General features: G+C 44.9%; 5 protein-coding genes across 8 annotated transcripts; 4 read left to right on the top strand and 1 right to left on the bottom strand.

Moving 5' to 3' along the window:
- The first annotated feature begins 144 nt into the window (after positions 1 to 144).
- LOC109533135 (DEAD-box helicase Dbp80) lies at positions 145 to 2,337 on the top strand. Of its 2 annotated transcripts, XM_048662571.1 has the most exons (9): positions 145 to 408; positions 540 to 724; positions 778 to 973; positions 1,029 to 1,143; positions 1,195 to 1,369; positions 1,427 to 1,664; positions 1,755 to 1,917; positions 1,971 to 2,223; positions 2,266 to 2,337. In XM_048662571.1, coding segments are annotated over exons 1-9 (1,377 nt in total). In that variant the 5' UTR covers positions 145 to 357; the 3' UTR covers positions 2,267 to 2,337. The 2 variants fall into 2 exon arrangements, with proteins under 2 accessions (XP_048518528.1, XP_019753939.1); XM_019898380.2 differs by having other exon boundaries at positions 1,971 to 2,337.
- LOC109533136 (ubiquitin-conjugating enzyme E2 J2) lies at positions 2,281 to 3,426 on the bottom strand. Its single transcript, XM_019898381.2, has 4 exons — positions 3,125 to 3,426; positions 2,810 to 3,044; positions 2,610 to 2,747; positions 2,281 to 2,559 (listed from the first exon to the last, which is right to left on the bottom strand). Exons 1-4 carry the CDS (start codon positions 3,250 to 3,252, stop codon positions 2,374 to 2,376), a joined length of 687 nt encoding a protein of 228 aa, XP_019753940.1. The 5' UTR covers positions 3,253 to 3,426; the 3' UTR covers positions 2,281 to 2,373.
- A 236-nt stretch (positions 3,427 to 3,662) lies between these two features.
- On the top strand, positions 3,663 to 6,802 carry LOC109533137 (nucleolar protein dao-5). Of its 3 annotated transcripts, none has more exons than XM_019898382.2 (7): positions 3,663 to 3,876; positions 4,198 to 4,359; positions 4,501 to 4,890; positions 4,948 to 5,580; positions 5,632 to 5,748; positions 6,117 to 6,509; positions 6,588 to 6,802. In XM_019898382.2, exons 1-6 carry the CDS (start codon positions 3,778 to 3,780, stop codon positions 6,474 to 6,476), a joined length of 1,761 nt encoding a protein of 586 aa, XP_019753941.2. In that variant the 5' UTR covers positions 3,663 to 3,777; the 3' UTR covers positions 6,477 to 6,509; positions 6,588 to 6,802. The 3 variants fall into 3 exon arrangements, with proteins under 3 accessions (XP_019753941.2, XP_019753943.2, XP_019753942.2); XM_019898384.2 differs by lacking the exon at positions 6,117 to 6,509 and adding an exon at positions 5,821 to 5,907; XM_019898383.2 differs by lacking the exon at positions 6,117 to 6,509 and adding an exon at positions 5,818 to 5,907.
- A 339-nt stretch (positions 6,803 to 7,141) lies between these two features.
- LOC109533141 (DNA replication complex GINS protein SLD5) lies at positions 7,142 to 8,107 on the top strand. Its single transcript, XM_019898389.2, has 4 exons — positions 7,142 to 7,289; positions 7,367 to 7,563; positions 7,619 to 7,776; positions 7,830 to 8,107. The coding sequence occupies exons 1-4, from the start codon at positions 7,233 to 7,235 to the stop codon at positions 8,084 to 8,086; spliced, it is 669 nt and encodes a 222-aa protein (XP_019753948.1). The 5' UTR covers positions 7,142 to 7,232; the 3' UTR covers positions 8,087 to 8,107.
- Positions 8,108 to 8,130: 23 nt separating this feature from the next.
- On the top strand, positions 8,131 to 10,538 carry LOC109533140 (vacuolar protein sorting-associated protein 37A). Its single transcript, XM_019898388.2, has 6 exons — positions 8,131 to 8,324; positions 8,384 to 8,573; positions 9,621 to 9,738; positions 9,791 to 10,015; positions 10,069 to 10,220; positions 10,283 to 10,538. Exons 1-6 carry the CDS (start codon positions 8,248 to 8,250, stop codon positions 10,475 to 10,477), a joined length of 957 nt encoding a protein of 318 aa, XP_019753947.2. The 5' UTR covers positions 8,131 to 8,247; the 3' UTR covers positions 10,478 to 10,538.
- The last annotated feature ends 649 nt before the right edge of the window (positions 10,539 to 11,187 follow it).

Genomic DNA, 11,187 nt, shown 5'->3' with positions numbered 1-11,187 from the left:
CATTCCAGAGATAACTAAATGGCCTTTATTCGAAGTTTCTCAAGAACCATTCGAGCCACAGAATTCGTTTTGGCATCGTTGGATAGAGAATTGGAGAATGGAAGAGACACCGTTAGGGGGCGCTGATCAGAGCCACAGTCTTGGTTCGACTTTGTAGATATGCGCCACGCCACAGATTACCAAACTACTGCTTAAGACTGCAGTCTATTTATCTATGGCTATCTAGTCTTTATCTATATCTATGAGACTGTGATCTGTGTTGAGAATCAAAACAAATCATTTTTAGCGGTGTTCTGCGACTTTCGGCATAGATAAAGACAAGCATTTTCGGCCTCTAACACCTTATTTACTCTGAAAATGTCTCAGAAAGTGGACTGGGCCAACTTTGTGGCTCAAACCGAAGCCAACGTGAGTAGGTTTTCATTGTAACTTAACCTCAAAATCGTGGCAGTTAATCGAAAGCCCTTAAAGACAGGGCTCCGCCTCGCTATTGTTGACATCGAGTTTCTGCCACCGTTTTATCCGAAATTGTCTTTTAGTTGCCGAACGTGAAAGACAAAGCAGACGATTCCGATGATGAAGCGCCAGAAAACCAGGCCGAGGCCAGTTTATTGGCGAAAATCATCCGGAAAGGGCTGGTGGCTAACAAGAACGACATTGAGGTGCAAAGGCAGGATCCCAAGTCGCCTCTTTACTCGGTGAAAACGTTCGAAGCCCTTAACCTGTAAGTGTGGCTGATTGGCCCCCATTCAGTTTCCTGCAGATAGTATGTTTCAGCAAACCCAATCTGCTGAAGGGCGTTTATGAGATGGGGTTCAATGCGCCGTCGAAGATTCAAGAAATGGCGCTTCCCACTTTACTAGCTGATCCGTGCCAGAATTTAATCGCCCAGGCCCAGTCAGGAACTGGAAAAACAGCTGCTTTCGTCCTGGCGATGCTCAGCCGAGTGGTCCCCGATAAACATTATCCGCAGGTAAAAAATCAAGCACTTGTTCGAAAGCCTGCAAAGTGTCTGTGATCGTTTTAAGGTTTTGTGTCTCTCACCTACCTACGAGCTGGCGATCCAGACCGGTGAAGTCGCGGCCAATATGGCAAAGTTCTGTCCGGAAATCGAAATGCGATTTGCTGTGCGAGGGGAGATGCGTAAGTCAGCCGCACATTCACCCGTTCTCAGCTGAAAACGTGCAATTTCAGTTCCCAGAGGCACAAAAATCGCTGAGCATATAGTGATCGGCACGCCTGGAAAGGTGCTCGACTGGACCAAACAGAAGCATTTAGATCTCAAGAAAATCACCGTGTTTGTGCTCGACGAAGCGGACGTGATGATCGATCAGCAGGGGCATCAAGATCAATGCATCCGAATTCACAAGTAGGCAACGATTTTTTCACGCAGAAATTGAACTTCACTTTAATTTTTCTGCTGCAGAGATTTGAGCGCTTCGTGTCAAATGCTGTTCTTTTCAGCCACCTATTCTCAAGAAGTGATGGACTTTGCCGAACATATCGTAAAGAATCCCATAGTAATTCGTCTGCGACGCGAAGAAGAAAGTCTCGACAATATCGGCCAGTACTATTTCAAATGCTCGACTGCAGATGAAAAGTACAATGCCCTCACCAATATTTACGGTACTTTAAGTATAGGACAAGCTATTATTTTCTGTCGGGTAAGTAGCAGCTCTAACGTTTCGCTGGCAGGATTGCCATCTTCAGATAAGTGCTCGCTTCAAGCAGTAATCTGATGTGCTTTCTTGCAGACGAAAAAAATGGCCGAATGGTTGTCGCAAAAAATGAGCAATGATGGTCATGCTGTTGCCATTCTAAGTGGAGATCTCACCGTAGAGCAGCGAATTAATGTTCTGGACCGCTTTCGGGAAGGAAAAGAAAAAGTGCTGATAACCACCAATGTTTTATCCAGAGGCAAGCTCTGATTTTAAAACTTCCATTAATCTCACTCATTAATGCTGTTACAGGAATTGATGTGGAGCAAGTGACCATTGTGGTGAACTTCGATCTACCCGTGAATGTGGAAGGAAAAGCGGACTGTGAAACTTACCTGCATCGAATTGGCCGAACCGGACGTTTTGGCAAGAAAGGCCTGGCCATTAACCTGGTAGACTCGGACAGCTCTATGAAAATACTGCGGGACATCGAGGAGCACTTTGGAAGGAAAATTCAGTATCTCAATGCGGATGATTGCGACGAAATTGAAAAAATCGGTCAATAAGGTTAGGGTGGGATGGGGTGGGGTCGGATATCGCCAGCATTATTGGGTAATTAAGATCGAATTCATTTCAGTTTACTGTGATTGTTCCAATAAAGGTTAATTTTTTTAAATAATTGCCTGGACTGGCGTTGGAAAAAAAAACAGTCGTTTCAATCCTCTGTCTCCGATATTGTGGTCTTCATAACATACTTAACGGTAAACGCAAATGCGGCAAACCCAATTATAACACACAGGTTTGTAATACACGACTGGAAGTTGGAAACAGGTGCGGAAATTCCTGCTGTATTGCTATCGCTTGAGGCTTTTTCGCATGTGCTTCTCCGCTCCAGTTCAACCTGCAAAATTTTACATTTGGCACATCATAGAATGTGCGGAAAAGCCTTACTTTGATTTCCTCGACTGTTTCTGGAAATAGTTCGATAAAATGGGCGTTCTTCAAGTTGTACTCGAGCGACTGATAGGCTAACTGGCGTTTATCGTAATCACTCGTCTCGATGCTGCCCAACGTCGGACTCTTTTCCAACTATCACCGAAAAAAGCCGCTACTTAAAAAACCTTCCGTTAAAAATCAAAGGATGTTGTTACCATGAAACTCAAAAGCCCGGTGAGGATAGTGGAAACACTCCACGCAGGGTTCCAAGTATCCGGGTGGAAATCGGAAATACTCAAACACAACTTTCTGTTGGTTTTGAAGCGTCCATTCGGGGTGATCATGTAGATCGCCGGCGGTTTGAACGGAAAGTCACTGGGAAACACCAACTTTCCGTGATAAAATCCGCCCTCGTAGGGCGTATTTTCCGGTCCTGTCACCACATAATGCCTGAAAACGCCCAGAGTATTTATGAGCGGACTGACAATCAACAAAGCCATTGGCGAGTCAGTGAGAAAAACGCTGATTACCACTCAAGGATATCCGAACCAAGGGGCTCAGCGATCACATAAGGAATGGGGTCCCTTTTCAAGCGCAAATAATCCTGTCTTAAGCGCGATGTGGCTCCCGTGGTGCTGCTGTTGAACTTTCGCGACATCTCCTAATTTTTGCTTGCAAACTGACTCACACTCTCTTAGCAACACTCTAATACATATTAATAATCTGCATCCGTAGTTTCCAACATAGATAAAGACGAGTATGGAAAAAAAGGAAAAATTGTTTTTTGCTTGATCGAAGTGATGTCAATGTCATCATGTCATCGTACGGTTAGGACAAGTGGCAACAGTGTGTGAGGGCTCATTTCTTTTCGGACAACATTTCTGAACAGAAAACTCTTATAAACTTTTGAAAATCAGGTTCCAATGATGTCAAATATCCTCCCAAACCACTATTAAATAGTGATTTTGTTTATCATAACTTTATTGTAGTTTTCTAATATGAAATAGAGAGCAGAAAATTGAATATGGCGCCAAAGTTAAAGCTTAGTCGCTCAGGCCGCAAGAGCGCTGCAAATAAATTGAAGAGTCGGTGATCTTAACCTAATTCGCTCATTTCTTTCCGTTGTGCGTCGGTTTTCTGTAGGTCTTGTTTCTACATTAGAAAGGACAAAAAGCCAATAAAAATGACTTCAAATATAGATTTAGTGCGTTCTCTAGTGTTCGGGTTTCTACAAACTGAAGACAAGGCGATCGCTGAGACGTATCGAAAGAAAAACAACGTGGTAAGTCTGCGTGTGGGAGCCCAAGAGCCGCAAAACACGTGTTTCACATGGGGACAGCGTTTTTTCCGAAAATGCAGCTCTTTTAAGCTATCTTGCCTTTGTTTAGTATCGCTTACCTACTAAAACTAGAAATCGAGGTTTTAAGAGTTGCTAAGAGTCCAATGGTATCTGAGTGCGACTGGACGCTTAATATCCAGATTTATTCGTACTTTAATTGAAGATTGATACTGGCCTGTTGGTAATCGTTTGAACCTTGAGTTCTACTCTATGGAATTTGGGCGCAGAACTGTTAACTAAACTCCGTTTTAATTCACCCCTTAGCAAAAATTGAACTCAACTATCAAACTGATTGACATAATCAGCGCTTCTCCAGTTGCTAAACAGCTCAAAGTTCCAGCGAAGGCAGAGGAGAGCGATGATTCATCGTCAGAGGAGGAGGAACCTTCCAAAAAGCCAGTTGTGGCCAAACGGAAGGCTGCAAATGTAAGTAAAATGAAAAGTTTGTTAAACGTCCACGTGCAAATGACATTGCACAAACGTTACGAAAGTGATGTTTCAACAAACTGGATTAAGAGCTTAGGTGTGGAGGTAGCGCGAAAGTATTCAATCGTTGTGTCTTCTCAGGGTCAAGCAACTCCGGCTGCGAAAAAAGCTAAAGTGGCCAGCAGCTCAGATTCCGACAGTTCTGAAGATGAAGCAGCAAAGCCAGCAGTAAAACCCCCCGTGAAGCAAACGCCTGCCAAGCCCGTGCAAAAGGCCAAGAAGCAGGAAAGTTCCTCAGACAGTTCTGAGGAGGAAGAGGCCCCAGCAAAGAAGGCCGTGGCCCCGAAGGTTACACCGAAGAAACCCGCTAAAAAGGAATCGAGCTCCGATTCAAGTGAAGAGGAAGCGCCCAAGAAACCTGCAATAACTCCAGTGAAGGCCGCCAAGAAGGAAAGTTCAAGCGAGGAGAGCAGCAGTGAAGAGGAGGAGAAAGCTAAGAAGCCTGCAGTTGCCACACCGCTAGCCAAAAAGGTCAGTGACTGGATGTGAATCCCATCCGTTTAAATTGCTAATTCGTTTTTACTTCAGCCAGTTCCGGTTGCCAAAAAGGCACAAAGTAGCTCAGACGACTCAGATAGTTCAGAAGACGAGGCCCCAAAACAGCCTGCAAAGAAACCGCCAGTGGTCGTAAAAAAACAGGAAAGTTCCGATTCGGAAGACAGTTCAGAAAATGATGCGCCTCCAGCCAAGAAACCTGCTCCTGCCAAGGTGGCGCCTAAAAAACCGGCTAAACAGGACTCATCGTCTGATTCCAGTGACGAGGATGATGCTGATCAGAAGAAGAAACCGGCGGCTGCTCCAGTGAAGGCCAAAGTTGCGCCGGCAGCGAAAAAAGCAGCAAGCAGCTCTGACGACTCTGATAGCTCAGAGGCCAAGGCTCCCAAGCCAGTTAAAACTAAGCCAGTAGCCGTGGCTAAAAAGCAAGAAAGCTCCGATTCGGACGACAGCTCGGAGGAGGAAAAAGCTCCTGCAAAGAAGCCGGTTGCTCAGAAGCCGACACCTAAGAAAGCCAAAAAGGAAGAAAGTTCTGATGACTCCAGCGAGGAGGACGAGCAACCGAAGAAGGCGGTAGCCAAGGCCGCCAATGGGAAAAAGGAGGAGAGTTCGGAGGAGGAAAGCAGCGAGGAAGATGTCAAAGCCACGCCCCCGGCATTTAAAAAAGTGAGTTACTGAGTCAGTTGATTGGTTTGGTGGCAAATGTTGAGTTTGCAGGCCCAATCAGGCAACGAGGATTCGTTTAATAACAGCCAGACTGAGGAGAATGGAGGAGATTTCCCGGTGAAAAGCCCGCGAAATGACTTCAACAACCAGAACAGAAACAGCGGCGGCGTGAGTATCTTTTCCCAACTACACTCTTTAAACGGGAGAACTTGTCTCTGAATCTCTGAACTCTTTCAGCAGCAAAATCGAAACGTGAGTTTCCGACGAGTAAAAGACGAAGAGATCGAGTTAGATCCCCGACTGAAAGACAATTCTTTTGAGGCCAAGGTAACGTGCAATCTCGCAATTTTTCCGGTACAATGGATAGGCGCCCTTTAGCTTTTCATCACCGTGTTTGTACAGAAACTGATTGTGAGTTTGCACGTTTTCCGCAGGCCAATTAAGTTCAAAGTCCGCCTATCAATTGTACTAATGCAGGTTTTCTTTTTTCCATATTTTCTTCAAAATCGCCTCTCTGTGTATCTGGAAAAAATCAGTTTGGACGAGGTGGATTTCGTGGAGGTAGGGGCGGAGATCGTGGAGGTCGAGGCGGAGATCGTGGGGGTCGAGGCGGCAGGGGCGGCTTTGGATACAACAGAGACCGCAACTCGTTCGGCGGCGATAACAGGGGCAGGGGTGGATTTAGAGGAGGGCGCGGAGGCGATCGGGGCGGCAACCGAAACAGCTTTGGCGGTGGTGGTCGCGACTTTGACAATCAAGGGGGCGAAAGGAGATCGTTCGGGGGAAATCGAGGCGGCGGTCGTGGCGGTTTTAACCGGTCGAATGACTTTAATCAGAGAGGCGGTTTTGGGGGCCAGCCCAAGCCCGAGAACAAGAAAATTAAGTTTGACGAGTAGAGGCAGTTTCTGCACAAACCCATGTCTAATTCGGTGAGTATCTGGATTTGTTCGGTGGAACTTGGGCCCCTTTTTAGGCGGATTGTTTGGTAATTGTGATGTTTTCTGCAGGCAAATGCGAAGGGTTCGTGGGGCGAACGAGCCAACTTCGCATTGAAGCACACACGCGGCAAGCAGTTTAGACATGAAAAAACAAAAAAGAAACGGGGATCCTACATCGGCGGGCAAATCGACATGTCGGTCAATTCAATTAAGTTTTCCGATTAAGTTCCTAGTATGTAAGTTTTATGTAAGTCTGAACGGAAAAGTTTAAAAAGTTTCAGGAATTCTGTTGTTGTCTTTTGTACCTTTTCCTTACTCCTTAAAAAAGTGTCGTGAAAAAAAGCAAAAGAGGCCAAAGCCGCTCCAGAGTTGAACGAAAGTTCATGTAAACACGGGCTTTCAAAGTATTCAGTGAACGGTAATTCAGGCGATAGTATTCCTCTCTGAAGCATCAGACCCCATCGGCATAAGGTGTGTTGCTGTATTAAATACTAACTCTTCGTCGGTCTCTTGGGTGAGATATTTTCTGATGGTAAAAGCAAGTTGTAACCGATACCGCTTTAGAACTATATATAAGACAAAGATAGATATTGCCTCAATCAATCCTTTGCCACTGCCTTAAATAATCATCTTTATGAAAGACCCAACCAAACTTTTATGGCAGCTATCAAAAACAAATCAGAGAACCCCGAAAGACGTGAATTTCACTGAATTATGGAGGTGGACAACGAAGGAGAAACTGAAATGGCCAGCCTGGAACTAGAGGATGATGTATGTATTTTCAACCCTGACCAACCACTTGCCAGGCTTAAAACCCCAATAGATTTCACCCGGAATGTCTCCTGTAGGATGACTTGACTCTGGAACAAGTACTGGAGATGATGGAAGTGGCCTGGCTGAATGAGAAGTTTGCCCCCGAAATCCTGCCTCATAAGCGGGAAATTGTGGAACTCCTCCTCGGCCAGATCACCTACTTGGAGGAGAGGCTGCAACAACTTCCCAGCACTGACTTTAAAAAAGGTATCCACCAAATGGAGATCGACAGGTGATGCCACTAAGCCAGCGAAGCTGACCCCCAATTGATCCTCCTAGTTTGGCAGGCTGCGCTATTTACTGACCAGCTATCTGCGTCTAAGGCTGGAGAAGATCGAGACCTTCCACAAGCAGATCCTGTTGGAGGAGGAAAAGCGCGCCGATGAGAATGAGGCTCTGTATCTGAGCCCGAAAGAGCTGGAATTTGCGCAGGAATTCGAGCAAGGTGCGTCCACCGGGTCCTTTCACGCAGTCCATTCCTTTACGCGCGTTTTTCAGATCTGGAGGCCCACTTAGCCGCCAATATGAACTTCTGCCCCAACTGGCAGGAGTCAACGGCGACCGAGCGCATTGTGCAGCCCAACCTCAATAGCATGGTGTTCCTGAAGGCGAAAAAAGATGTCGAGGGCATTGCGATTGACGATGGAAAGGCTGAGAGCTCCGATCTAATTGATTTGGCCAGCGGATCTCAAGTGCTGATCAACTACAATAATGTGGCTTCTTTAGTGAAAAATGGTGATGTTCACCTTATTTAGCAGTAAAAACCTTTATTTCCAGTTGGTCTTATCATTGGTCATATTGCAACTAACCTAGGAAACAAGTCCTGTCCTAACCTAGCACTTTTAACCTATTGACCAGATTAACGTTGACTCCTGTTTATCAGTGCTGGGAGTGTTTTCAGTGAAACACTAGTGTAATGTTACCCAGATACTTTAACACCGATATTGACAACCGAAAACGCCAAATTAACACCTTGAAAATCTTCAACGATAAGTATGTAGAGGTTAGGTTCTAACCTAGGGGGCCCCCTTTTAGCAGCGGATTTCTCTTAGCGTTGTAGAGATTACCGAAGGCTGCGAATTCGACGTGTCCTTTAACTCAGGGGACCATTCGCTTACGGTCCGTGTCACTTTAGGGGGCGATTTTCCCAAAGCGAAGCCCCTGCTGGAAATCAGGCCTTTGATAGAACACCCTTGGGTGAACGAGAAGGGGGTGGTGAACGCTGCACCTGGCCTGTTGAATGTAAGCTGAGTGCGCGCAGGTTTTGCGTTTAGTTTAAGCGTTTTCGAAAAATTAGTCTGTTTACGGTGGTTGAAGGAGGCCCATGCACTCTGTGAAAACTTAAAACGTAAAAATCCCAGTTTTTTTGGAAGCTAGCGCGGGAATTTGCCGATTTTCTCAGAAAGAAAGGTTGCATGTACTGTTTTCTGCTAGTTTCCCGTTTGGTCGAGGAATTTTACGGAAACAAATCTCTTTTTTGAGTCGAAAACAATCAGGGCTGATAAATTTTGCTAACCGAAGGTTCATTTGGAAGTTCTGAAGACATTTCCCACGGGTGGATGACCTGAATTACTTGAATGACTAAAAAAAGACGTCATTATCGCGTCTTAATTACGTCAATCACAGTATTTTAAGATTTTTATATGGAAAATTGCTGATGTTCTATGAAAGAACGGTTTTCGTTACTGCTTTGTGGTAGTTTAAAGGCGGATGGGGGATTTTATGGCAATTTCTCGCTTTTTTTGAATTTTTCTTGAGTCAGATTGTGCAAGTCCGCCTTCTGCACTTAGTAACTTTTAAACTAACAGACATGAAAACTTGTGTCTTGCCGCATTTTGTAGTGCAAAGTCTCCTTTACTAGTGGTCGAAACAAGAAATTTGGCAATCATCAGGGATTTTTGAGAATTTTGCAAAAGCGGTGAATTTTTCTTGAGCGAGATTGTGCAAGTTCGCCTTCTGCACTTAGTAACTTTTAAACGGACGGATACAGAAACTTGTCCTTTACCGAATTTTGTAAAGCAAAGTCGTTTTTATACATGATGGAAATAAGAAATGTGCTCCATCATCAGGGAGTTTTTGATAATTTTTCAAAGTTTGTTGATTTTATCATGTTTTAACCATGCCCAAAAATCGACATAAAAACGTTTTTGATATTGGCGCTTGCATGGGATAGTAAAGGATTGTTCTTCGTGGTCCAATAAAAGAGGGGATTTAGCAGAGTTTAGTAGAGTCGAAAAATTACTTTTCACTTTGTTGTACATGGGCTTCACGTTAGATTTTACATTTTAGTTCACTCCCCACTCCGACTTGGGCCGAGTGGTTCAGGCAGTGATCAGGGAATTTCAGCGCAATCCCCCCGCTCTTGCTTCAACCGATTCATCCAAACCCTCCAGTGTGCCAAAATTAGGTAAAAACCCTCCCCAATAAAATGATTTGACTGAATTGAACCACTCACTCAGATGCAGAAAGCCGCACCAGCCCCAGCTTGTCCCGCTACAGCTTATCGCCGCCCATTCACCCCGGTTCCACAATGTTTCCCGAGTTGAATCTTCTTTCGACGGAAGAATTGCGCTTTTTGGACGAGTGCGACGGGAGGCAAATTGAGTTCATTGAGGAACTGCCCAGTGTTAAGGACCAGAACCGCATGCTGGACGATTTGGCCAGCCAGATTGAGGAGCTGGCAGGTGAAACCTGCTCTATAACAAAGAAAATGGAGCGCTTAATCCGAATTTTCCAGAGGAGAACTTGAGGAAGGAGTCGCGCCTCTGCGAGCTCAGGCAAACGGTGGACGCGCGGATAGAAGAAGTCGCAAAGCTGGCGTTTGACAATGAGCGACTGTTTTCCATTTACCAGAACCTGTCCGAAAAGTACTCGCCCAGAAATATTCAGGTTAGTGACAACGTGGTGTTTTTGTGAAACAAACAGAAAACAGTACATGATTATTCTCTTAGGAGGAGCTGGGAAAGGCGGCGAAAGCCGCAGAAGAAGAAAGCGAGAAGATTGCGGAACAGTTCCTGCACGGCGAGCTGGATGTGGACCGATTCCTCAACATGTTCATCAAAACCAAGGCCGTGTTCCAGCTGCGGAAGACCAAGGAGGAGAAGCTGTGCCATCAGCTGAACCGATTGGAAAAAGCGGGGTTTTAGAGCAACATTGATTGGGCATTCGATTGTAGATGTGAATGGGGCTAATAAATATTTATTTGGCTGTTATTTGTTTTCCTCCAGCCCGCCCAGAGTAGGCGTGGCTAACTCAGTGAATTTTAAGGAGTTGGCGCAGTGCTACGCAAATGGTTTGGTGCGCCCAAAGCACCGGCGCGACTCAGTTCCGTTGCAGTGTTGATAACTCTTTTTTACTTGTTTTAAGATTGACGTTAAGGGTTATTTATTGAAGAAATTTTTTTTAAATTTCAGAATTTTTCAGTTTTTGCCAAGTTACTCTTTCTTCTAAAGTTTCACTTAAAAATGCTGACGATCTGATGGTTAATGACAACTATGCAACAACAGTATTGCTCAAGTTAGGAATTTCTGAAGACTTTTGCGTCTCTACTGATCTTCATCTTCAAGTTTGGGAATTTCCGGACATTAAATGTCCTATCCGATTGCACTCAAAGTTTTCCCGTGCAGATTCGAAAGTCTTCGGTACTCAAAAGAAAACAAAGCAAGGTTCTGCTTGTCCGATTGTTGACTTTGGGAATTTTTCAAACTTCGACGTTTTTCTACTTTTTTATCACCAACTTTGGAAATTTATGAGTCATTTTTGTCTTTTCCGATTTTTCTGCAATTTTGCCCAGACTCATCCCAAGGCTTTGTGTGTCCACAGAAATAAATTCAACTGACAACTTGCAAAATTGCTC

The sequence above is a fragment of the Dendroctonus ponderosae genome, unplaced genomic scaffold (genome assembly GCF_020466585.1).
Source record: "Dendroctonus ponderosae isolate FM_Combo_2020 unplaced genomic scaffold, Dpon_F_20191213v2 Dpon_F_20191213_11, whole genome shotgun sequence".
NCBI classification, from domain to species: Eukaryota; Metazoa; Arthropoda; class Insecta; order Coleoptera; family Curculionidae; genus Dendroctonus; species Dendroctonus ponderosae.
This window is presented reverse-complemented; position numbering and strand designations above follow the sequence as displayed.